We start from the raw sequence: 26,760 nt of genomic DNA, 5'->3' as shown, positions 1-26,760 counted from the left end.
CTAGTGCACAGTTGTTTACTCGTATTTTGAATGCAATTTAAGCTAAGGATACATTGGGACCATACAAGTTCGTAAAAACACACCCATAACTAGGTCCAAAAAGTCCTGTGGAGTTTTGTCTATTTTAGATTCTTTAAACCTTTCATTGGTGTAAATAATTCACATAACTGCGGGGTTATATGTAATTCTAGAACATTAAAATTGCGCCCATTTTACCCAATAGTGGCCATGCTAAACAAATACGACTCTTCCAGCAGCTATATATATATATATATATATATATATATATATATATATATATATATATATATATATATATATATATATATATATATATATATATATAAAAGGAATCCTACAATTAGAATATCATATCGACGCTACGCGTAATGGGTGGTGACGTTTAGCGTTGCGTTTTAACGTTATATGTATTGCTTCTTACATTGCTACTAGCACGACTGGTGCCCTATCACTTTCTCTTTGTACTTGAAATCTGCGTAAAAATCAAAGACTATTTGTTATTAAACAAATGAACAAAAAGAGCGCTTTCGATTTGTGTATGATAAAGTTTGTTTACTACTATTATAAACCACTCTTTAACGCATTTCCGTTTAGTGCTAGCATGTTGTAAATTTTGAATTAATTACTAGGGGAAGGTAAATGCAAAATTTACAACATGATAACTAGTTATCATGTTGTAAATTTGCCAAATTTACAACATGATAACTAGTTATCATGTTGTAAATTTTGCATTTACCCCCCCCCCCCCCCCCCCCAGTAAATTCAAATCAAAATTTACAACATGATAGTGCCACGGCGTTGAAGCAAAACGAATCACACAAGAAGAACGTTCACTGTACAAAGATGTTGAACTTAATTCTTAAATGTTGTGTAAAGTATTAAGCAGTCAAATTCATTCTAACCGTTTGGATTTGCACACTCTGAACATAGAATTAATTTTGTAATAGATGAAAAAAAAAAGAATTTAACCCCTCGAAATACGACTGGATCTTGTTTTTGCACGTCATTTTCGACTCTGGACATTTTTGTTGAATATGTAATCAATTTCTTCGCTAAAAAGCATGCAGTTTAATATCAAGTTTAATGAATTATTTCAAATCCATACGAAAAGCACATATTATTCTGATAACTTGTTTCTATTTTAACTTTCTTGCATTTGGGTAAATTTTATGTTTATATTCATATGCACGTTTTTAATTATTTGCGTAAAGTTTTTTTTTTCCGTAAAAAGTATCGCTTTCTTTTTCTTGCCACCATTGAATGTAAAATCGTTAACGACGTTATTGTAAGCGACATGGATAATGTTGCTCTTGTTTTGTGAGAAAAATGAGAAGTGTACATTCATTTTTGAACACTCCACCAAAGAAAAATGCTCCATCCCTGCTTAAAAATGTAACGCGTTACACGCTTATTTAAAGTATCTTTAATTTGCGCTGTAAAATTATATATTTTACATAAAATTAATTTAAATGTGATTATCTGACTGGAATGGAGTTCTATTCAAAACTTATTGATAAATCATCCATATTACTGTTTTGAAATCACTGATAGGATTAAAGGTCTGGTACTATTAAATTGTAAAATATTGCCCCAACATCGCGCATAACGTCATGATCACAGTTTGAAAAATGACACGCTCGCTTTTCTTTTAATTTCAGAGGAGTTCGCTACGGGTATGGTCTTTTGTTTTGTAATTTCATGGTTTATCATGCTTCTTTTTCCATGGGTCTTTGTCCAAAAAGAACATGCAGTTGGTGTGCACACGACGATAGCGCGTGAGTCGTGGGTTTCCGACTTTTGGAGTAATTTAATAGTCTGGTTATTTGGAGAGAACGAAATATTTTTTTGCTCATTTCTTAAAGTAGGTGACGTAAACGAAGGTAATTCTACAATCAATGTCTACCCTTGCAATTCTAACCATTCTTCAGATGAGTTTGCAATATTTCTCTCATCAAATTCTTTATGCCAAGTATAGCAGAAATTGATCCAGTGGTTCTACAAACAATATAGAAGATGAGGGGTGATGGGCAGGACTGACCTTAATATTCAGTCATCGTAAATTTTCACTTTAAATCTACGCGATTTGGAATAAAACAGTGCAGTTATACCTCCGTTCAATGAGACTTATTACCCACATTTCTTCATCTATACATATTCCTGTATAAGATTATATAAGATATTTTTTGGATAGAATATACAGGTTGGTTAAAAAATATGTCTTGAATATTGGGGAGTGAAAGGTAGTTGTTTGACCAAAGATGGAAAGTGGAGGCATTCTCCCCCATCCGTGCGCAGAAAATCCTGCACCGTAAATTGCACAATTTTTGCATTACGTGATCTGTAGCGTTATGGTCAAAGACTAATATATAAAACAATAACACTACAGTTCTGCAGCTACATCTTCGCCATATTTCAACATCTGAAAAATTAATACACGGGGTTCTCAACCTCTCAAATACGTTAGAAATAAAAATGTATTTTTAGGTGATGCTATATTACATGTTATTGTTCAAAAGGACACACACTTCTGCTATAATCAAATTTACCAGCCCCTATTAACAATGTTACAAAATAGTTCCGTAACCTGCTGACTCCATATATCACTATGATGAATCGTTTTAACTGGATAAAATTCTATTACATCCAAAGTTCTATTACATCGAATGTTGACTGACTTTTCATACAAGTTGTTAAGCCATTATTTTCACACTGTATTTTCTATGATTTTTTTCTGTTTGCCCGATCATGACAAGGAGCACACGGCGAATGTGACCGATCGACAGGGGATGCTTATTCCTCCATGGCACCTGATCCCACCTCTGACGTTTTTACGAGGTCCGTGTTTGCTCTGCTCCCAAATTGTGTTGTTCCAATGGACTTTTTGAGCTTGATTACTGTTCGTTATCTTGATATTTCATCCAGTAAGTATGGCAAATACAAAAAGGTTTGATGATTCAAGGTCTCACAATGGAACGACTCGACTATTTTAAGCCATAAAATGGCAAATTAGGTCTTTCCCTCATAATGAATCACATGACAATTTTTAGGTCTCATACTATGCAATACATGATCTGGACAAATGACTATGCAGGCACGTAGTGTCGTTTTTGAAAGGGGGAGCAGCCAGATAGAAAAAAAAATGACTGAGAAAACTATGATAAAGCAAAAAAAAAAAAAAAAAAAACAAAAAAAAAAAAAAAAGCCCCCAAATCCTTTTTGGAGGGGGTAGGGGGTAGGTGGGGGTGGAATAGGTTTCAACTTTATTTCACTACGAAAATTTACTAATGTATTATCACATTACCTTGATTTAACTATACCGCTTTATCTCAAAAAAGTGTGTGTGTGTGGGGGGGGGGGGGGCTTTCAATGAACATTTTCAACAATAAAAAGTTATGTTTGGAAAAAGGTAGGGGGTACCATGACCCTGCACCCCCCCCCCCCCCGAAACCCTATACTAAGTGCCTGCTATGTATGGCATCAATTTTTGAAATGCGACACCGCAACCAACGTTTTGGTTGGCACACGCAGTCCTATCATGTTGTAAATTTTGCATTTACCTCCCCCTAGACTAGTAAATTCAAAATTTACAACATGATAGTCCTCCCAACGATGCATTAACGGTCTTAAGATTTGAAATGGGAAAGATAGGTTCCGGATACGAAAATAGCTACCAGAGAAGTACAAATTGATCGGGACTAGACGTCACTCTGAAACACAGCCCGTCTAAAAACGAGCGAATAAAAAGCGTATGGACTATTTTCAGGAAAATTTTCACTAAAAATTTTGGTTGAAACTGGTTCATGCATTTGAAAAAAAAGTTCAAAAATACATGCATATTCGACAAAACGACGAAAAAAATGTTCACTTTAGATCTCAGTGCATAAAAACAGAACAATATATGACGATATAATTCACAAAACAATATTTGAAGATATCATTTACAGAGCAATTTTGAAGCTATCATTATTCTTCCGTTTCCTTGAAAACGTTGAGCATATAATCAACCTGTAATGATAAACTCATAACGAAGAGGAAATATCAGATATATCAGGGAGTGTATATATGGTATGTAATCAAATATTGTCCTGGTATATAATTATATTCCAGTGAACAGTATAGAGGGTACATAGAGTGTATTTCTATCTCGCCTCAACGTAAGAGTTTATTTTCTGTTTTGTGCTTTCGTTTAGTAATTATATAAAGTATGCCTTCTTCTAAAACAAACAACAATGTAGCAACCTTGTCTATTGTTCTTGTTCTTCGTGCATTTGCTCTTCATCCTGCTTGCGCCTTCGCATTAAACGAACCAACAGACCAAATATCTCGTGATCCTAACGAACACTTCTCATGATAGAGGGACCATCAACGATAACTACACACCCTTGGTCTAAAACCCCGATATCCCCACAATTTTGAAACGCTTTTCATACATTTACTTATTATACTTTACAAGCATTTTGTGCAGGTGGGGACTGTAATACTAGCCAAAGGATATTGGAGAACAAGACGTGAAAAATGCCCATAGCTTCAAATGTATAAAAGTCATATTCAATTTGTGAATTTAGTATTTAGAGTAAAGTTCTTATCATTGAAAGGTATGGAATTATGACAAACTTGTGATATGACCCTTGACTAAATGGACTTCAAATATATCTCTGGAAGATACGAATGTTGTGTCATAACAGTATATCTTTAAGGTATAGTGGGTCTTAGCTCCATGTTTTTGTTAGCCGAGGAATATATATTTTTACGCATATTTGAGTTGAATCTTTCCACAAAAAAAAAAAAAAAAAAAAAAAAAAAAAAAAAAAAATGGAACAAAGACCCCCTCATAGAAAAATTGTGTCTATGTATGAACAATTGATCATTTTTGGCCTCTTTGGTGTATGAATGCTATTTCATAGACGAATCTTTGTAAGGTTGTTGCTATTTGAGAAGATTTTACATAAACTTTAATCTTAAATGAAATAAACAAAGACAATAATGTCATAATTGAGATTTAATTTTCTGTCTTCCTTACTTGTCGCACTATTGGCATTTTACTCGCCCATCTTCAATCTCCGAATGAAGCTCCTAAAGGATGATAAATATTTTATAGATTACAACATGTATAATCGATGCCTCTTGATTCTGAAGATCTTTACCTAAAATTTCACTGAAATCCGTTAAAGTTTTTTTTTTTTATACATCTTGAGAGAAAGACGGTACTAGAGCAGACAATAGTGTTAAGAGACAGACGACAGAAAATAAAGTTGTGCGGAGAGGAACACGGAGTTGTGGACAGTAAGACAATATACATACAAAGTTGTGGACAGACAGACAACAGACATACAAAGTTTGGACAGACAGACAACAGACATACAAACCAAGGTAGACTGCAGACATACAAAGTTGTGGACACGCAGACAACAGGCATACAAATGTTAAGACAGACAGAGCGCAGACCAACAAAAAAAGGTGAACAGACAGATGATATTTGATCGATAGACGAACATAGGTGTTTACAGACAGACGACAGAAAACAGGTGTGGGAAGAGAGACGACAAACACAAAGTAGATAGACAGACCACAGTTAGTAGATAGACAGACTTAGAGAGGTGTGGACAGACAGAAAACAGGCATAGAGGTGTGGACAGACAGAAAACAGACATAGAGGTGTGGACAGACAGAAAACAGACATAGAGGTGTGGACCAACAGAAAACAGACATAGAGGTGTGGATAGACAGAAAACAGACATAGAGGTGTGGATAGACAGAAAACAGACATAAAGGTGTGGATAGACAGAAAACAGACATAGAGGAATGGACAGACAGAAAACAGACATAGAGATGTGGACAGACAGAAAACAGACATAGAGGTGTGGACAGACAGAAAACAGACTAAAAAATGTTTCGACTGACAGATTCCAGACCAACAAAAATGCTGAACAGACAGACGACAGGCAACAATGGTTTGGGTAGACAAAGGACTTGAAAAACAGGCGACAGACAAAGGTGTTGACAGACAGACAAACAAATATAACCTCCGTCGAAGCTCGTCTTCATTTTATGGAGAAGGTAAAAACTGTGAGAAAAAAAGTACTACACTTGCCTTTTTGTTTAATGTCACAATAATGTCTTTATTTAACATATTTATATACCCCCCGCTTGAAAAGCAGGGGGGTATATAGTGATGGAGGTGTCCGTCCGTCTGTTTGTACGTCCGTCCATCCGTCAGTTACGCTTTGGGGTACCCATCTCCTATCCGCAATTCCTCTTATACCACTGAACTGAATGAAATTTAATGAGACTTTCACAGAATCTTTGTTACATAGTGCCCTTGTGCACTTTCTAGTTTACTTTTTGATCGGACACATATTTCAGGTTTCCCATAGTAAAACATGGATACTGCCATTCTTTCTATAATATTGAAGGGTACCCATCTCTTATCCGCAACTCCTCCCATACCATGAATAAAATTTATTGATACTTTCACAGATTCTTTATTACATAGTAGTAGTGCCATTGAGCACCTCCTATCTTACTTTTTGATCTGATACTTATTTCGGGTCTCCCACAGCAAAACATGGACTTTGCCATTATAAACATATGGGAGGCGGGGGGTATCATTTCATGAGCTCATGCAGTTATCACAGTGTAAATTTTGATATAAGCAATTTTAGTGACATGCTTTAACTGACTTTGAAATATACTTTTAATTATCTGTAATTACTTTAAACAACATGAAAGACTTTAATTATGCTAATTACTATGTAACTCAAAACGCGTCAATTTAATCAATTTACTCAACATGTCATGAGTTATTCTATCTTAGCCATCTGTCACTCATGCTCAGAACTGTGCTAATTGTCATTGTTATATTTTATTATTTATATGTTACATGTATCATTGTTAATCAGTTAAGTCCGAGGCTTCGGATTGTTCGGGTGTAATTTTTGGATTTCCAGAATTCGCCCTACCGACCTAAGTTATAATAAAGTGCTATTCCATCGTTAGCATTTTTATGTTTCATTGTTGCCGGAAAGTTTTACACTTATTTTCCCCGGTGATACAGTGCTCACAGTGCCTCTAGTTCGTTTTGAAATTAGTTTATAACTGAAGTCGACAGAGGCATTTATTATTGTCCTACACTGTATAACGGCGAAAAAGAACTATCGTCAGGAAAAGTGAATTCATCAGAAGGGTATATCTATTCATGATCTCTGCTTTGGTAAGGGATATCTAAATGTAACAGTATATTGGGAGGACCAAAACGCGGCGGGGATCAATTCTTTTAATTCGTCAATGTATGTCCGTCTCAGCTTCTTCTTTGTGCCTTTGACGTATTAGATATCGTAAGACAATCACCACCAATCTTATATTACATAGCCCTGACGTGTCCTATAAATACAGCAATGTAATGCGTTAGACTTTATCTAAGAAGGGCGTAGGAATTATTTCGGGATATTCTAAACAATATGCGATTAATAACTAACTCGTCACTCTGTGCGTTCGTTCTATGGATCGTTACGTTAATTCTTGATCTATTTTCATCCATTCTGTTTATACATAGAAACTTTCTAGGAATTACAATTCATAAATTCCATTTCTTGTCTGTTTGGCTAATGCTGAATTAGAAGGGGGACACACACCTCAAAATTATAGATAACATAACATATAGAAAACCATGCAAGAGGCCCATGTTGTAAATTTTGAATTTACCGGTGGCAGTAGATACAAAATTTACAACATGACAACTAGATGTCATGTTGTGAATTTTGTATTTACTGCCACCCGGTAAATTTAAAATTTGCAACATGGCACCCAAGTGCCTTAACCGTCACCCAAGTATAATACAACTCTGTTAAGGATCCACAGAATAGCAATTTAATAGTTATAATAAAGCACAAATAAGCTGTTAGAGGCAGATACGGTGCTCAAAAAAAGAGTAATATGACAAAGAAGGATTAACAAACTACTTTGTCTGGTAACATGCAACAACTCTGAGGGTAAACTTTATTGGCTGTGCTATTGTCATTAGCATAAATCTACCTATAACAATAGAATGCTTTAGTATAACACTGAAGAATACTCTTAGTGCACTGGAACTTTGGTGTGAAATGGCTATTGAAATTCCACCCCTCCAAAACTAAAGCAATGGTTTTTAATACATCTATATGTACCAGGAAAAGCATATAATATCCTAATATTCAGTCCCAAAAATGTCAATTAGAATTTTTTTCTGAGGTATAAACACCTAATTAAGAGTATTGTTTTCACACGACGCTAGTTGGTCAGCACATATTGAAAGTTTACAGGTTTATACCAGCGACTTCCTTATAACCAAGATTTACTGTAATATTGTAATAATAATACTGTAAAAATGTAATACTGTAATAATGTAATGCTGTAATAATGTAGCTTCCAAAGATTTATTTTGAAACAGGGTGGGAAGGACTTGGTTGTAGAAGATAAACAACAAGATTAAGAACAATGTAGAAAATACATTATTACCTAGTGCCGGATTATTTAACGGACATACTCATCCATATGCATTGTAATATACAAATATCTAGTTATTCTACAAGAGATTATGAAAACTATGATATTTTTAAAATTAATGTACATTATTTCTTACAATATATAAGTGAACATCTGTTCCAGTATTGAATGGAACTTAATACCACGTACACAATATTTTGAAAATAATTGATCTATTGTGACAGACATAAACACAAGACAGTCCCGCGGCAACGTTTATCAAAGGAAGGGGGGGGGGGCAGACGCAAAACTGACAAGGAAAAAACAAAAAAAAAACAAAAAACTTTGGAGGGGTAAAATGCTCCACTAAATTTTTGATTGACAGTTTTTGAATTCAATAACTTGGCATACTTTCTTCCACATAACTGCAACAAAATGTGTTTTTTTGGGGGGGGGGGGGGGGGAGAGGTACACGGCATTTGAATGCTACTATGTATATAATCTAAAATAAAAGATTATTCTTAAGAACAGAGGGAGCCCCTCCCCCACCCTAGTACTGAGGGTCAGCAAGAATTGATTATCAGGATGATTGATTACATGTTAGAATTCTATTTAGTGTCTCAACATCTCCACTATTAAGTCTCGTCCAATTTTACACAGTCAAATTAAGTAAGCATGAAAAATCTTTGAGGCACTTTTTTTTTACTTTAATATTGTTTCTTTTTAATTTTAAGCGTTAGTCCTCTCCCGTTTGAATGAATCTCGAGGCTACCATCACTTGTGCTCACTGGAGTCTGAAGTTTTATTATTAAAAAAAAAAAAACCAGAAAAAAATATTCCACCCTCTACTAAAAAACGTATTTTTAGCAATCGCATCTTTTCGGGCCTTTCCGGTAAGCTCGGAAAAACAGCTTGCCGGGATGGCCCAAGAAGATGCGATTGATTTTTATAATAGAAAGGTGGAATATTTTTTCCGGTATTTTTTTTTTGATAAAAACTTCAGACTCCTATGATATTAACTTATTTTCAATTTATATGATTAGCCGTGACTTAATTTAAACTTATCATTTCCATATAAGGAGAGAGCGTATTTAGTTTAAATAACTTATATGTCCAATTTAATAATTTTTTGTATAATACTAGTACATTAAATTTCTTGTACAATTTTTATAATGCAAATATCCTATTAATTACATACCATGGAAATGTCGAAGTAAGATGAAAGTCCCAATCAATGTTCTCTATGTATTTTGATCTCTACATGTATATTTCAACGTACTCTCAGATTTTTTCTGAGTCCAGTCAGGTTCGAGATAATGAAGTCTGACTGTAATAGGTGAATAATTAAAGGGAAATCACTTCTCTCAAAGTAGAGTAAAAATCTTCCTGCAAGATCAATAGAGCCCTGTCTTAGCACCAGAAATTCTGTCCTAGCACCAGAACCTCTTATCCAAGTGGTTATGAATTTCACAAATCTGGTAAAAACACCTTTGCTTATTCCCACATGATTTTCAAAGAGATAATGCATACTATAATACTATATGATTAATATAGCCCCATCCTAGCACTAGATCCCTGACCCTGGGCCATGAATTTCACAATTTCGGTATATAAGTGCCTTTGTTCATCATAATCATGCTCTTTGTTTGTATGCTTAATTACCAGGAGCAGAGAAGATTTTCAAGGAATTAGTGCATTTTTACTACATGTACATGATAATTGACAAATACTATTTGATCAATAAAACTCTGACCTAAAACCAGAACCTTTCATCCTGGGCCGCTTGTGAAATTCATAATTTTAGCAAAGGCACACTTGATCATCATAAGCATGCACTTTAGTTTGTCTGCAAAGTATACAGGGGGAGAGAATAAGATTTTTAAAGAATTAATGCATTTTCATCATATGGTCAATAGAGCCCAGGGCCCCGTTTTACAAAAGAACTTACGACTAGGAATAAAGTGTAATTTCTATCTTACATTAATTTTAAAATGGTTTTAATCTTTTTAAAAAGAAGTAACAACAATATTTTTATGCTAGTGATTTTTAATTGAACAATTATTTTAGGAAGATTTTTATGGTTTATGGTCTTAGTCGTAAGCTCTTTTGTAAAATGGGACATAGCCCTATCACCAGAACCTCTGACCCTGGGGTCATGAATTTTAAACTACCTTACACCAGAACCCCTGAACTAGGGGCCATGAATATCACAATTTTGGTATAGGGCTCAATACTCATTATAATCATGCTAACAGTTTGACTTGATGTCCAGGAGTACAGAAGATTTTACAAGATTGTAATTAATTTTGATGTTTTGGTCCCAACCCTTAGACCCCAAGGGGCAGGGACCAAGAAATTCACAAATTTTGCCCTCTCCCTCTTGCTCATAGATGCTATTAGAAATAAGAAAATAAGTCCATTAGACATGAAATATTTGTATTGCAACATGAAAAAAAAAACATGTTAACTGCTCTCGACAATCAAAGTGTGAAGCAAAATGATGCTATAGTAAGGACAAGGCCATTAGAAAGGTCAAGAAAATAACAAAAAGTTGAATTGCTCTCACCAATATGTACAATTATCTAAGTATATATGAAGTTTGACTAAAAAAAATTTCAGAAGTGAAGTTATAGAGGTCAGGGGAAGGTCAAAGTCATAAGGAAAGTCAAGATCAGAAATTATGACAAAATTTAACAGATCTCACCAATTAGTATTAGTTGATGAAGTTTGATGAAAACATCTTGATCAGTTTCTTCTAAACTGTGCTAATTACAAAACATTAATAGTAAGATCAAGATCATGGAAGGTCAAGGTCACAAATTTTAATGCAGTTGAATAGCTCTAATCAATATGTATCTTTGTTTGAAGTGTCATTGAACTTACATGAAAATATCCTGAACAGTTTCTTTGAAACTTACATAAAAGCGAAATAAGGAACAGTAGTGTCAAGGTCATAGGGAAGATCAAGATCAGAAAAACAAGACACAGTTGAAAAGAAGTATTATTGTAAATTATGGTTGCTCCACTCTTATCAATTTGTACCTTTGTAAGAAGTTTCATGAAAATATATTGAACATTTCTTTGAAACTGAGATAAATGCAAAATGACAATGTAATGGGGTCAACATTATAGAGAAGGTCAAAGTCAGAAAATCATGACTCAATTGAATAGTTAAGTAAAGTAACAGTGAGGTTAAGGTCATAGGGAAGGTCAAGTTCAAAACAAAGTTGAATATCTGCCATCAATACAAATTAGCATATGTGTTTTGTAATAAAATATCTCAATTATACATGTAGTTACATTGTAACTGAGCTAAACACAAAATAGAGAATGGTGATGTCAAGGTCATTGGAAGGTCAAGGTCAGAAAATTATGCCACAGTTGAGTAGCTCTCAACAATATGTATCAGTGTATGAACTTTGTTAAAATATCTTGCACAGTTTCTTTTTAACTGAGCTAAACACTTCGATGGATAGACAGACAGAAGGAAGATTGGAAGAATGGACACAACATACAAATTCATGGCAGAGCATAATAATTCAATCAGTCTAACAGTCTCAGAGAAGAAGCTGAAAATGTTTTTATGTAAACAGATGACTGATGATGACAGATGAAAACAGCAATAGGTCATCTAAATGAATAAGAACCTAATAAAAAATTACACATTTATTTTACATTGTAGGAAAACTCAGACAAGTGGATTATCAAATTTTGTAAAAGGCAAAACAGAATACTTGGTTAACAAATTTCTACCGATTTGGAAAATAAAATTCTGTAACCAATAAATGTATAATCTAAGAAAAACTACCCAATTGGACAAAATGACAGATTACCCCACCCTGGAATCAAAGAGCAGAGTATGTGTGTCAATGCCATTTCTGGTGGGAGTTTACAGTTAGTTTTTTTTCTGGACATGGAAAGATTAAACAGTACTATAGGTTGCTCTTTTCTTTCTACATACATACAGGTAATGTGATCATACTTGAATAACAACTCATTCTTTCACTACTTTAAGTTTATTTATTTTGTGAATGACATGCATGAAAATATTGTTTGATATGCTACAAATGAGAAATGAACACAGTTTTACACAATGTATCTTGAGTCTCCCCTCCACAGCTCTGTCAGGAGGAATCTTCATCTTCATCTTCTAGCTGTTCTAAGTATTCCCTGGCTTTGATTTTCCTCGGAATAATATCTGTATCAAAAGATAAGGTCATCTCATCTTGATGCTTATGATGAAATTTAGCAGAACAAAATATCCATTATAAGAAAATTTTCAACTCTAGTAAATTCAAATTTAAACTTTACTTTTCTGACAGTTTCATGAAAATAAGTTGTCATTTCCAAGGAAAACTTTTAAAATCTGTATATTAAAAAAAACCCCAAAAGATACATGCATCATCATATCATACTAGAATATACAATCTCTGAATTATGTTACCACAACTATCCAGCTCTTTTAATTACAATTATCCTTTTTAAGCACTTTTTAAAGTTGATAATCACTGAGGTTAAAAAAATGATATCTTAAAGATTGATTATCTTATTCTGAATTTATGTGTTACAAAGCATCAGTAAGATTTTTTCTATATATTAAGCAAGAACTAAATACAATAAAGGACTCTAATGTTCATTTTCTTGGAATTTATCTACACTGTTAATCCTGTAGTAACTAGTCTTGGTAGAATTAGCAATGATTAATGGAGCTTTCATTTAAACAGAAAAATTTTGAATGACATTTATATAAAGATTTAAATAGTTTTGTTTTTTTAAAATACAAATCAATAACAAAGGATCTCTCATTGAAGAGTTGTCTTTCTTTACCAGTTGATTTCATTCTTTCAATGATTTTTTTTTAATATAAGGAATGAATGTATTAGCTCTCCAATTTATGCTGTATAACTTTGGTTGGGGCAGTTAACTCTTTATAAACTATGAAGTGGTCTTGAAAAATGGCTGATTTTAAAAGTGCAACACAATCACTCCTTATGTACGTGTAATTGAGAGAAAGAGAAATTACTGTTATGTAAGTTTTATTCCCTTGGTTATATGAAGTTTTGATACCTATACCATGTCTACCATAGTAAGTCTTTAAACACCTTGCAGTTAAAGTTCATGACATCTGTTCCTTTGTGTGTCTGTAAACTTTTTTTTCTTTCAAAATACTACTCCTTCATCAGTTTTGTTCTAATTTAAATAAAACTTGTCATACAACAAGCACAATCAGTTCTGTTTTATATCAGTTTTAGAAGAAAATCTGACGAACATTGTTGCCATAGTTATTAATTTATAACAAAATTCTAAGAAATTCTTTAAAAACACTCCTACCGTTTTGGTCCCAATTTCATAAAACTTGGTACATTTGAAGAATAAACTAAGATTTATAATCCTTTAATTTTTTTTTTTTTTTTTTTTTTTTTTTTTTTTTTGTAATTTCAATTTTTTGTGTTGCAATTGTTAAAATTTTTTTTGGTGTGAAATCAAGCATTGCTAAATGAACCTTAGAAAGAATAACACGCTTTTGTGCTTTAGATCACATTTTGCTTTTAGGCAGCTTCCTCCATGGATAAATTTTCAGGTGTGGAGAACCCTGAAATTCACAATATTTTGACCTCTATTTATAAATTACCTTGAAGAAACTGCAGTACATCATCAGAATTGACAACTTCGGCTAAATCTTTGTAACTAACGTTCATCTTATCCTGGCTCTTCCCTCTCGACACATTTGTCAAATTTTTAACAAACATCTCCTGCATAAAAAAAACAGTTAAAAACAAGAAGTCTGTGAGATAATGCTCACTAGTAATATCCCCGCTCTGATGTGAATATACACTCTCATGTGAATATACACAAGTTCAGTTGTGACGGAAATTTAGTATGGACAGACCCATGGACATGATGGATAAACAAGAAGTTGACATCAGAATTATTCAAAAATGAATCCCACCATCTGGCATGCAAAAACAAAGAGTGTGCTAAAATTTCAAGCATCTGCCTTGAGTAGTTGCTGAGAAAACTGCGACGGAATTGGTACAGACAGATGCACTGATAAACAGGATGTTGACATCGAATTCATACAAAAATGAATCCTACCATAAAACATGCCAAAACAAAAAGTCTGCTAAAATTTCAAGCATCTGCAAAGAGTAGTTGCTGAGAAAAATGTGATGAAAACTTGTTATGGACAGACATACACATACAGACAGACAGACAAACACACAAGGGTAAAACAGTGCACCCCCCTCTTCTTCAGAGTGGGGGTATAAAAAATTAGTTAAAAACATAACATTTAAATTTGAGACACACTATATTCTATAAATTTACACCGAGCAAATGATTCAACTAAGTTTGATATTTGAAAAATTTAGAAATAAGATATTGAAATTCTGATATCAATTACAGGGGTTGTACATATAAGTGCATATCTTAGACTAGAGGAACTGGAGAACTACATATGTAAATTTTTGTCAATTTTAAATAAAGAGAAAGCATGTGAAAACTTGCAATAAAATATAGCTAAATCTGCTTTTTATAGTAGTATTAAGTTATTTAGGTATTTCAACCTACTTAGCTAAACATGCTAAATGTAGTGATTGTACTGGACCTACACCAGATACTAAATATTTTTAAGTCTCTGGCCTGCACCAATTCATCCTTTGACATAATGAGTTGATGATTTTTCAAAAAACAAAAAATATTACCGTTGCTTTTCCAGTCAAAAACAGAGCTTCATGACTAATGCTACCGACATCCGGTGAACTTTTCATTATTGTTCGTATTCTTGACATGGGAAGCAGACAAAGTGAGAGTCCGTGACCGTCTTTGCCAGTTTGTTTTTCCGCCATTTTATACGAGAAGTACACTAAGCCACATACTTAAAAAACTTTTCCAATGCAACAAATTTTATTCCGGAATATTTTCAGTAAAATGCACTTTTTGCCCCTCCTTATCCCAAAAAAAGACACGTATGTTTTTTTATTTTATTACAAGTGAATACGTCTTATTTGCACTTATGGGGTGGGGTATAAGGAGCAAAGATCCCGAAAATTTGTGTTTCAGAGTGGCGGATCCAGAAGTTCGACGTTCAAATCTCTTAGCACACGCGAAACCTTGTCAACACAGTAGGAACTATATGCATTTTCAATACTCTAGGAACACCAAAATGTATATTCTTTTCACTCAATTTAATAAAAAAAAAACAACTACCCTGTTAAATTAACGTAAAAATACAACAACTGTGCGTTTAACAGAAAGTTAATTTGTCATTTTTTCCTCGCAGTGTTCATTTGCGTTATTTAACTTTATATTTACATCCACTAAATATTATTCCCTTTATTTCTTATAAAAACCATTGTCGTTAATCAGTCCATAAACAACACTTAGCAAGCCACCTGCATAGATTTCTTAAGCAACGCCTGTTCCATCAATTATGCTATACAATGACATACACATTTATAATACAATATTTAACATATTTAATTTACTTTGAATGTTTTTTTTTTAACTTAAGATATATAAATATAAACAATAAATGTCTTTCTTTGTTTGTTATAATACGGGAATTAACGTCGCAGCTATTGCAGAAAAAATTCACATTACCCGCTTATGCGGCACGGCCAGGTGTGTTATACGACATCCAAAAATAAGTATTCACTGCTTAAGTACGTCCTTTGCTTTACATGTAACTTTCCTCTACACAAGGAACACTATTCAATGTATTTTTTTTCTTTAGAGGACGACCATTTGATTCGAAGGGGGGGGGGGTCGTCTCAAGCCACGGTTGAGTCCGCATATAGCTCCCTCCTACAGAATGGGAGAGGATCATACATTTTGGCTGTGGTTTGCGACGATGGGGGGGGGGGGGGGCTGGCAGATTTTGAAAATAAATAATCTGTCCTCAAAAATGTTGAAAAAAATATCCTCGACTGGCAAGAAAAATAAGTAATCCTTGACAAACCGTCATATCTGGAGCAGGGATGGGCACGATTACTGAAAAATGTAATCGATTAATAATTGATTACTTAGAGGAATTTTGTGTAATCGATTATTAATCGATTACACTCATTTTTAACCTGTAATCGATTACTTTGGAAGATGTAATCGATTAATAATCGATTACTTCCAAGTTTTCCCCCTTCAAATATCAAAGCAATATTTAAATGGTAAATGGTATCCACTAAAGTTTGAATGTGTTCCTTTTTAAGGTTTTATTCTGGGCAGGCTAACATTCTCACTAAATGCCCAAATGAGGGATTCCCTACTATGAAAAGTGGAGAAATAATTCCTACAATAAAATATGCCAAGGAATTAATTATTCCTTTCAACCTTGGATCTGAACCTCCGTATTTATTGACTTGTTGCAAAAAATTATTTAATATTTTATTGTGAATTACTTCATTAGAAGTATTTGGGCTGCCCGTATGTTGACAGTACACATTAAACACCCTGTCTTTTTAAAAAAAATGAGTAAATTAGAACTCAAATTAGTAATAAACATGTAAATTAATAAATGTGTCTTTAAGTAATGAAACAAATAGCACAATTTTATTCTGTATTGAAATAAGTGTTTTGAGAGCTATTCATTGTTTTAATAATATTGTTTGTCTTCAATGGAATAAAAGTTAAACACTAGGTAGTTCACCGTTTATACCTCATTATCTGCAAATCAGGGATGTCTCAGTCAATTAATTAGCCAATTGAGATAAGCAAACACAGTGACACACTCCCTCTCTTACAGACACTTATGACCTATCACTAATATCAAGTTTGAAGTTGTTTAAACATTTTCAGATATGAATAAGTATTTCCATCTTCTTCTTTTATTTTGAGTACAATGTAGTTTATTTACCAAATTATTTATATTTAATACAGCACTTAAATCTGTTTTTGCTATTTATAATTTTCTATTACAAGACAAAGTTTTTCAATATCTGAAATATGAAAAAGGACATGCAGCAAGAGGACAGTGGGTCAAATGTAAAATGCACACGAAAAATCTGTATATTTTATTAATAAATGGTTGAAGTACACTTCTGAATTATTTAATACTAGGCCAGTAGGTCTATCATGCAAAATTTATTGAGAACATTATTTAACTTATGATAATAAAAGTTAGGAAATCCCAACATTACACTAGGTGGTTTATATTTGATATTTATGTGTGACTGACTGGAAATAATTCTCCAAAATAACATCCATTTATGTATAAAATAATCGAAAGTAATCGAAAAAGTAATTATAATTACATTGAAAATTTTAGCTGTAATCGATTAAATTACGATTACAAGTAATCGAAAATCTCTTCGATTACAGATTACTGTCGATTACTTGAAAAAAAGTAATCATTACAATCGATTACGATTACTCGATTACGATTACCCCATCCCTGATCTGGAGGGACTACTTTTCCAAATAATAAAGTCAGACGGTCTGATTGGATTGTCAAAATATTGTATTACACTGTAAGCAATATTTCAATTCAACAAAAGTTTGTCCATGTAGTTCAATAACGTTAAAACAATTATCAGATAAAGTGCTCGGGAGAATATTAATTACTTTAAAGCAATACCAAAACAATGCTGTAGCTGTGCAGTTTTGTTTGGTTGTTTGTTTATGACCTTGTGTCACCACAAGCTGCACGACGGATCATATCACCCTCTAAACCTATATGGGACTTCCTGTTACGTGCTGGCTTTATATTTTTATCTTACAACGAGGGGGGGGGGGGAGCGGAACTAGGGTTCCCGACCCCCCAAATCCCCCTAAATCCCCCATGCACTGTTTTTAAAAGCTGCTTTAAAAAGCATTAGTATATTTATATCATGTAAAACCTCAACGAGTTTGTTTTTTTTTCTTTAATTAAAAACGAAAAAAAAAAGAATATTAACTGTGCATTTGTACATGTATGTATACATATACTTTTGAAAAAAAATGAAGGTATAGGCCGGGGCGTGCATTAATGTATAACCGTGCAACTCAATGTAAAAACTAAAGAAAGGATAGTGAAAAGGATGAAGATTTAATAACAAACAGTGATCGGTCTAAAAAAAAAAAAAAAAAAAAAAAAAAAAAAAGCCTACAAACTATACCAGTCTGTGAACAGGGCATAAAATACGGATTCCTGGAAACTCCAGAGGTGGAATCACTGAGGTGCCCAGGAGGAGTAAGCATCCCCTGTTGACCGGTCACACCCGCCGTGAGTCCTGTGTATTGATCAGGTGCCCAGGAGGAGTAAGCATCTCCTGCCGACCGGTCACACCCGCCGTGAGTCCTGTGTATTGATCAGGTGCCCAGGAGGAGTAAGCATCTCCTGCCGACCGGTCACACCCGCCGTGAGTCCTGTGTATTGATCAGGTACCCAGGAGGAGTAAGCATCCCCTGTTGACCGGTCACACCCGCCGTGAGTCCTGTGTATTGAAAGGTAGACGGAATAATCCGTAGACAAATTAATTAGTATAAAAACAAAGGCTTAATAGGTATGAAATATGTCAGTAAAAATACGACCCAGTGTTAGGCTGTATTTGCTTACAAGATCATTATAACGACTTAAGAATTTACGAAAAGCTGACGTTAAACGAGGTTATTGAAATCCCTGTAACATCAACTTATCTGTCAGTAGCCTGCCTCAGTTTAAAAATCGATCGTACTCAGAGCATGCTCTTGATATCGAATAAGTTGGAGACACACATATAATTATAAATATATATACCATATGCAATTGATAGTGGTATATTACTACGCAGTACAGTTAAGGTGCCAAATGGAAATATCGGCGAATTTTTTAGATAGAAAACAAATTCTTTACAAGGATGGGCGTTTCTTTTTAGGACTTTACTATTATCGGACAAATGCAATGTGGTTGAAAACTACCTGCTGAGGACAATTAGATTTCTTATTTAGACTTGTCACGTGATTTTAGCAAATATACCTGAAGTATTGAGGTCATCTATAAATTCTAATATTGCAAGGGCATATCCAAGTTAAACATCTAAGTTTAACATATAATTATTTTCAACACTCTTTGTAGTTTGTGAAAAGTGCTGCGAACCTATATAGATTCTACTATCTAATTGCTAAAATTACATTTGTTAGACCGTATGTTGAATATTTTGCTGGTCAAGTACATTAAATATAGATATAATTAATTCATTTGCAAGATTTCAACAGGTTCGCAGCACTTTTCAAATATCTTCATACCTCTTGAGTTTATGTGTAAAAGCTTGTCCTAATTCATTGAGGGTATGCCCTTGCAATATATCGATTTATTACGACCCTTCTATTACCCTTCAATGAATCTGCATACAAATATACGACAGTATCGCTTGTCTAGGGAATGTACGGGAAGTATATGAATAAAATCATAAAATAGACATCGCATCCAAGTTAATGGCCTCTTATATATCTACCATTTATATTCTATTTAATTACAAAATACATTTTTCATAAATATAACTTGATCCGCCTCTCACTGCATACAAACTGCGTCAAATTTTACAATATGACGTCACATTGACAAGTGCATTGCGATCAGTGAATTGTTTATATATTGCTGTGTGGGATTTAATCAACGACAATAATGCATGCACTAGTTAGTATTGATGTAGTTTAAAGCTAATCAACAGTTTAAAATAGCAAATCATTTCATTTTGTGGTAATTTGAAGAACTTATATTTTTGTGTGATGTCATAGTAAGCATTTCCCGTATAAATTAGGCCCCGCCTCCTTACTGCAGCCTTAACTGTGCTGCGTACATTAATAATGAAAGTTGACTATGGAAAAGCTGATTCAGAAGTCATCACATCTTGTTACACAGTATAGTTAGTTGGCCATTACCGTCTATAGTCAGTAAAACATCAAAATATAAAACTGATGTGTCAGACCATAGACCTATTTGCTTCAGGTCTATGGTCAGACTCGATTTGTGGTGTCTATTATTTCGAGCTTACTGGTATATAATGAGTAGATTTTGAATGGAAGTAACAAATATTATTCATTGATAAAATGTCGCTGATATATTTGAATGTGGAGTTGAAGGCCACAGTAATAATTTTTTTTTCTTCTCATTTCGATTTCTTTAAATAAATTCTGCTTCATATGAATATAAAATATAACAACAGGTAGGCTAATAAAAGAGCACAAAATTTAAATTTAGCTTGCTTGTAAAATCTTGCAAAATTAATAAATTCTGTTTTAAAATTGTATTCATAAATATATCTTCCAAAATTCTCCGTAAAAAGATCAAAAAGATTTCCAAATTAATTTAAAAAACAGAGTTATTAGCAAATTAGATTATTGCCTTAGTCGTTTATTTAACTACTACAAGTTCTATAGTAAAACAGGGCCCATGTCTATATCTACAATCTGTTGGAATACCGATGGGCACAAATTGTAGGACATTCTTCTACATATACATGTACATGTTTATCAGTAACGGGCACCCCGGCCAGGGTCTTCTACAGTAACATGTTTATCAGTGTCGGTCATCTCGGGTTCTCCTACAAGTATATCAATGTCGGTCATTTCAGGGTCTTATACATGTAACCAGTGTCGGACACCCACAGGATCTCTTACAAGTATATCAGTGTCGCAAACCCTATGGTTTTCTAAACGTATATTAGTGACCCACACCCAAGCGTTTTCTACAGGTATATTAATGACCCACACCCCATGGTTTTCTACATTTATAATTATCAGCGTGGGGCACTCAAATTTTACTACCTTTATATAAGTGTCCCACACCCCAGGGTTTTCTACGTGTATATTAGTGACCCCCACCCCAGGATTTTCTACATATATATTAATGTCCCACACCCCAGGGTTTTCATCGTGTATTGTAGTGTCCCACACTCCAGGGTTTTCTACATGTATATTAGTGTCCCACACCCCAGGATTTTTTACACGTATATTTGTGTCCTACACCCTATGGTTTTCTATGTGTATATTAGTGTCCCACATCCCAGGGTTTACATGTATATTAGTGTCCCACACCCCAGGATTTTTTTTACATGTATATTAGTGTCCTACACCCCAGGGTTTTCTATGTGTATATTAGTGTCCCACAATCAGGGTTTTCTACTTGTATATTAGTGTCCCACATTCCAGGTTTTTCTACATGTATATTAGACTAAGTGTCCCAAACCCTACGGTTTTCTACATATGTATTAGTGCCCCACACCCCAGGGTTTTCTACATATATATTAGTGTCCTACACCCCAGGGTTTTCTATGTGTATATTAGTGCCCCACATTCCAGGGTTTTCTACATGTATATTAGACTAAGTGTCCTACACCCTATGGTTTTCTACATGTATATTAGTGTCCCACACCCCAAGGTTTTACTATATGTATATTAGTGTCCCACACCCCAAGGTTTTACTATATGTATATCAGAGTCGAACATCCCAGGGTCTTCTTCAGATTTATCAAGTGTCAGACATCGAAGAGTTTTCTTCATGTATATCAGTCAGACACTTCAGGGTTTTCTATGTGTATATATTTTGCATTTACCTATTCGTTATATCTACTTTTCATAGTATGTATATATACTTTTCCACATATATATATACATACTATGAAAAGTAGATATATATATTGGGGGGGGGGGGGTCTTTCTCCTTAACTTTTCATTTCATTTAATTTTTTGCCTTAATTGGAACCCCCACTCCCCTTAGATTCGAAAAATGATGGAAGAAACTAAGTCAGTAGCTGTCAACTTATTAGAATTTGCCTCATCCGTAACACCCCAAACATCCTGGAAAATTTTTTACAGGCCAAATAAATCTTCGTCCAAACAGTGAGAATTGCGATGCATTAGCTGACAGTCTGAACTAAACTGCAAGCAAAATCTCATTCCTTTCTCACCATTGTATAGCAAAAATAAACGAAATTATTGCACGAGAAAAAATTGTTATCACTTAGTGACCTTTGAGAAATAATTATATATAAGAAGTGCATTGAAGTCAGTCGATATAAAGGGAGGAAATGATGCAGTTGATACCACGCACGAAGCCGTAATCCCATCTAGACAACACTGAACTACTGCGAGGGCAGATGACAATCGAGCGAACGGATTTCCTTGAATATAGTGATTCATGCAGTAAACATTACAATGTTAGTTTAAAAACGGATGTCAAATCAAATCCCCAACATTTTGCTTGTAACTCAAAGATGTCGTCTTGTGAAAGAGAAGAAGAGAGATTAAGACACTTTTAACATTTTGTTGGAATTTCGCAAAAGTAAAGGTCTTTCCTAATATATAGCTACATTTTGTCAACAAAGAAGAGCATGATGGATAACTTCACAACAACATATGAATCCACTACATCAACGAGCAATACGAACACGACTGTCCGTATTTCAAATGGAACTATTGAACTTCCTATTGGTGGCAAGAGTGTAATTGACGACTATTTCGTCCGGGAATTCCGCAATGGATGTCTTGGATTTTATCAAACACAACTCTGGTCTTGTTTCGGAGGCTCTACTTACGCCTTTGCTTTGGCAGCTGTGATCATTGCATGTGCTGGAATGATAGGAAATCTGATTGCATTTGTAAAGATAGTATCCGACAAGAGGCTCCATTCGGATATCTTCGTCGCTCTAGCTTGTGTAATTGTTTCGGATTCTGTCGCCTTGGTTTCCTTCTTCGTCACTGGATACATAACAGAAGTCATTGTTGTATTCGATATCGTATTGGCTGTTAATTTTGTGTTTATTATATGTACAACCACGTGGTCATGTCTCAATGCCACACTACTCACAGTGGTTCGCTATCATCTTCAAAAGGAGTCGAACTCAAAGAGCATAAAGTGTAAAATTATCACTTCCAACGTGATGTTTTTTACCATAGGATTAACTCTTGGTGTAGCCTTTGTGACACCTTTGTTCATAGATATCAATTCGACCAACTACACTCGGACAGGAGAGTACCAACAACTTGTCATGAAGTTCTCCACCGCGCATTTATATCTAAGACTCGTCCTGACGTCACTTCCGTTTATTCCAGGGTTTATTCTCCACTTTATGCGCCTAAAAATCAGAAATAATTTCTACTATGTCAAGAAAAGTCTGGTGGTCATTATTACCATTATGTTGACCATAATCAATTTGGCATGCTTTCAGGAAGTTGTACTTATTTCTGTACATCTTATCTGGGGTACTGACTTACCCGACTGGTTGAAACAACTCACGACATCCTCCGAATTTAGAATATTCCGGATCAATCCTTTACCATGGATCATCAATTTTAGCATCAAGCCATTGCTTCTATTCCTAATCACGCCTCCAATGAAAACTTTCTGGAGCAAAATTTGCTGCTGCTATTTCTGATCTCCATGTGATTTCTGAGATATTTCAGTATACCAACACTATTAACATTAAAACAGATTTTTTTTTTTGTTATTTTTAGAAATAATTGAATCATTTCTAGGTGATTTGAATGGGAAGCTACTGAAGAACTGTGTATAACATGCAGTGATTTTATAACATTTCCATCGTACTGACACTGATCCTTTCTTTTTTATAACGACTTATCTTTCTCTATCATTTTGTATTTTTTGAATTGAACCGGGTGGCAGTAAACACAAAATTACAGGATGACAACTTGTCATGATTTTGTATTTACTTCCTCCCAGTAAATTAAAAAAAATACAATATGACAATATTTGTCTGACCAATGATATTTTTACAAGACAATGTCAGGGGTCAGAGTCAACACGTTGCCTTAGGACCCCTGACAAATTTCATTCGATATTCTACGGGCTGACTTCAGCGACGTCTTTCGGGGAAAATGCAAATCTCACTTTCTGCTTTTGTTTTATATTAACGGATCAAAGCCCCGATCTGATTGATGTTTCTCAATAAAAGAAGCAAGCTCATAGAATGTCAAATAAAATTTGTCAGGGACCCAACGGCAACGTGTTGACTCAGGACCCCTGAAGTTGTGTGGAGGACAAGACCAAGGTGCATTAAGGTTAAACACCCCCCTCCCCCACAAACACACACACACGCATACACTATCTATGGAATCTATTTTATCAAGTACTGATCACACATACGTGTAATTTACCAACATTGTTTCGGAGATCTTTTCAAAGGAAACTATTGAACAATACCATATAGGCAAAGTTTTGTTATACTACGATGGTGTTAAAATCTCTCTCTCTCTCTCTAATACAAATATTACTAATTTTGAACTTTTACTTTTTGATTTTAATATTGTTCTGGTTTCGTTGTTGCAAAAAGTTTACATCTTTTATCACTAATGATAAAATGTCAAACATCAAGCAATTGATGAAAGAAAGTAACAAAATTACACAAACAAAATGACTTCAGCCTTTCCACCGTCAACCTTCCATATTTATGAAGCAGTATTCCGTTATCACCTGCATATGGTGTTTACATCTCCCAACTCATTCGATACAGAGCGTGCTCTGAGAACAATAACTTTTTAAACCGAGGCAGACTCCTGACAGTTAAGTTGATGTTGCAGGAATTTCAAACTTCTCATTTAAAGTCGGCATTTCGCAAATTCTCTGGTCGTTATAATGACCTTGTTTACAAATATAACCTGTCATTGAGTCATATTTTGACTGACGTGTTTCAAACCAATTGTTACGCTTTTTTTTTTCAAATAAATTCGACTACTACCTGATCAATACATAGTGCTCACAACGCGTGTGACTGGTCAACAGGGGATGCTTACTCCTCCTAGGCACCTGATCCCACGTCTGGAATTTCCGGGGGTCCGTGTTTCTGTCCCTCTTCACAGATTTTTATTACTTGCAGATTTTTTGAGATCGATTACTGTTTGTTATCTTCACTTTTTTCATTACAAATGGAGGCACGAGCACGTAGCAAGGTAAGGAGGTTAAAAAAATGACTTCAGCCTTTCCAACGTAATCTTTGGTAAATAAAAAAGAACAAAAGACACGATAGAATTGTCCAAACATAAAAATTCTTTAACAAAGGGGAGGTTGTAAGGATTGGTTCCAAATATTTTGATAAATTTCGATGTGAGGATATGATCATGCTGCAAAAAAAAGGGGGGGGCGGGGGTCAACGGCCTGTTCATGAACATTTACATTCTAAATAAACTGTAAAACATTTTGGTTGGAAAAAGAGAGTTGCCACGTCATACTATCGTGTCTGAAATTTTGAAGTGATTTTTCAGTGACTTACAATGGGATCTTGAAGTGTAATATTATGTAAATGTAGACGAGGTGCCGTTTCTAATTATTATTTGTAAAGGAACTGAATTTTAAGCTTTCTATAAAAAATACTCAAATCATCGATCCATTAAGTATTATTTAATTATTTTTTCTTAGAATTATTTTAGGCTAAAGAATAGTACTAATAAAAAGAAAATAATAAAAAAAAAAAATAAAATCTTATGCAAATTCTAAAATTGATTATTTAGACCAGTTCTAATGTATATGTAAGTATTAAATCAATGGAATTTTAGAATACAAATTCTGTTATATATTTGAATAAACATACATCTTAGAACTAGATATTTTTATATAAATGTGACATACATCGCTTGCTAGTATTTTAAAAGAACTTGGTTATGATTCAATCCTACTTGAAGTCACAGATCACTTTCTAAATATGAAATTCTTCAAAATCACATTTTGAGTCTTTAATTAATACTTTTAACATTCCAGTCAACAAAGGTGAGTTCGATCTACCCTACATTTTCTGGATTCCTAAACTTCATAAAAATCCTTAAAAACAAAGATACAATGCCGGGTCCAGCAAGTCTCAACCATGACCCTGTTTTAACTCCTCACAAAAAGTATTGTTGATGTAAAGGCGATACTTCAAACATATTCTGCTTCAGCTTATTCTAGAAGTAGTGTAAATCAGATGTGGATTCTCAAAAACTCCTTAGAACGCTTTAAAAAATTAAAAGCACATAATGTTCAAAAGTTAGTAACATAAAAACGCATGATTTTTCAACGCTTTATACAACCATTCCTCTCGATAAAAAAATACTAAGCTTTTTGATATCATAGAAAACTGCATGCTCCTTCAATAATAATGGAACTCGGAAATTTTCGCATCTTGATCGGTCATCAACAAAATTGCCTTGTTGAAAATCACTATTAATTCTGCACATAGGTAATCTGACGTTGATATTAAAAGGGTGCTGGAGTTCCTCATTGACAACATCTTTGTAGTCTTTAGAGACAAGGTCTTCCAACAAACTGTTGGAAATCCGATATGCACTTAATGTGAACCTTTATAAATCGACCTGTTTCAAATTTTTATGAAGCAG

General features: G+C 34.1%; 1 protein-coding gene across 1 annotated transcript; it reads right to left on the bottom strand.

Annotated features, from left to right (window-relative positions):
* Positions 1 to 12,478: 12,478 nt before the first annotated feature.
* On the bottom strand, positions 12,479 to 15,335 carry LOC133191372 (chromatin accessibility complex protein 1-like). The gene is made up of 3 exons (XM_061327128.1): positions 15,186 to 15,335; positions 14,114 to 14,234; positions 12,479 to 12,679 (listed from the first exon to the last, which is right to left on the bottom strand). Exons 1-3 carry the CDS (start codon positions 15,327 to 15,329, stop codon positions 12,606 to 12,608), a joined length of 339 nt encoding a protein of 112 aa, XP_061183112.1. The 5' UTR covers positions 15,330 to 15,335; the 3' UTR covers positions 12,479 to 12,605.
* Between the last annotated feature and the right edge of the window lie 11,425 nt (positions 15,336 to 26,760).

Source organism: Saccostrea echinata, unplaced genomic scaffold (assembly GCF_033153115.1).
Source record: "Saccostrea echinata isolate AGI-Se365-2 ecotype Australia unplaced genomic scaffold, CSIRO_AGI_Sech_v1 ptg000023l, whole genome shotgun sequence".
In the NCBI taxonomy this organism is placed as follows: Eukaryota; Metazoa; Mollusca; class Bivalvia; order Ostreida; family Ostreidae; genus Saccostrea; species Saccostrea echinata.
This window is presented reverse-complemented; position numbering and strand designations above follow the sequence as displayed.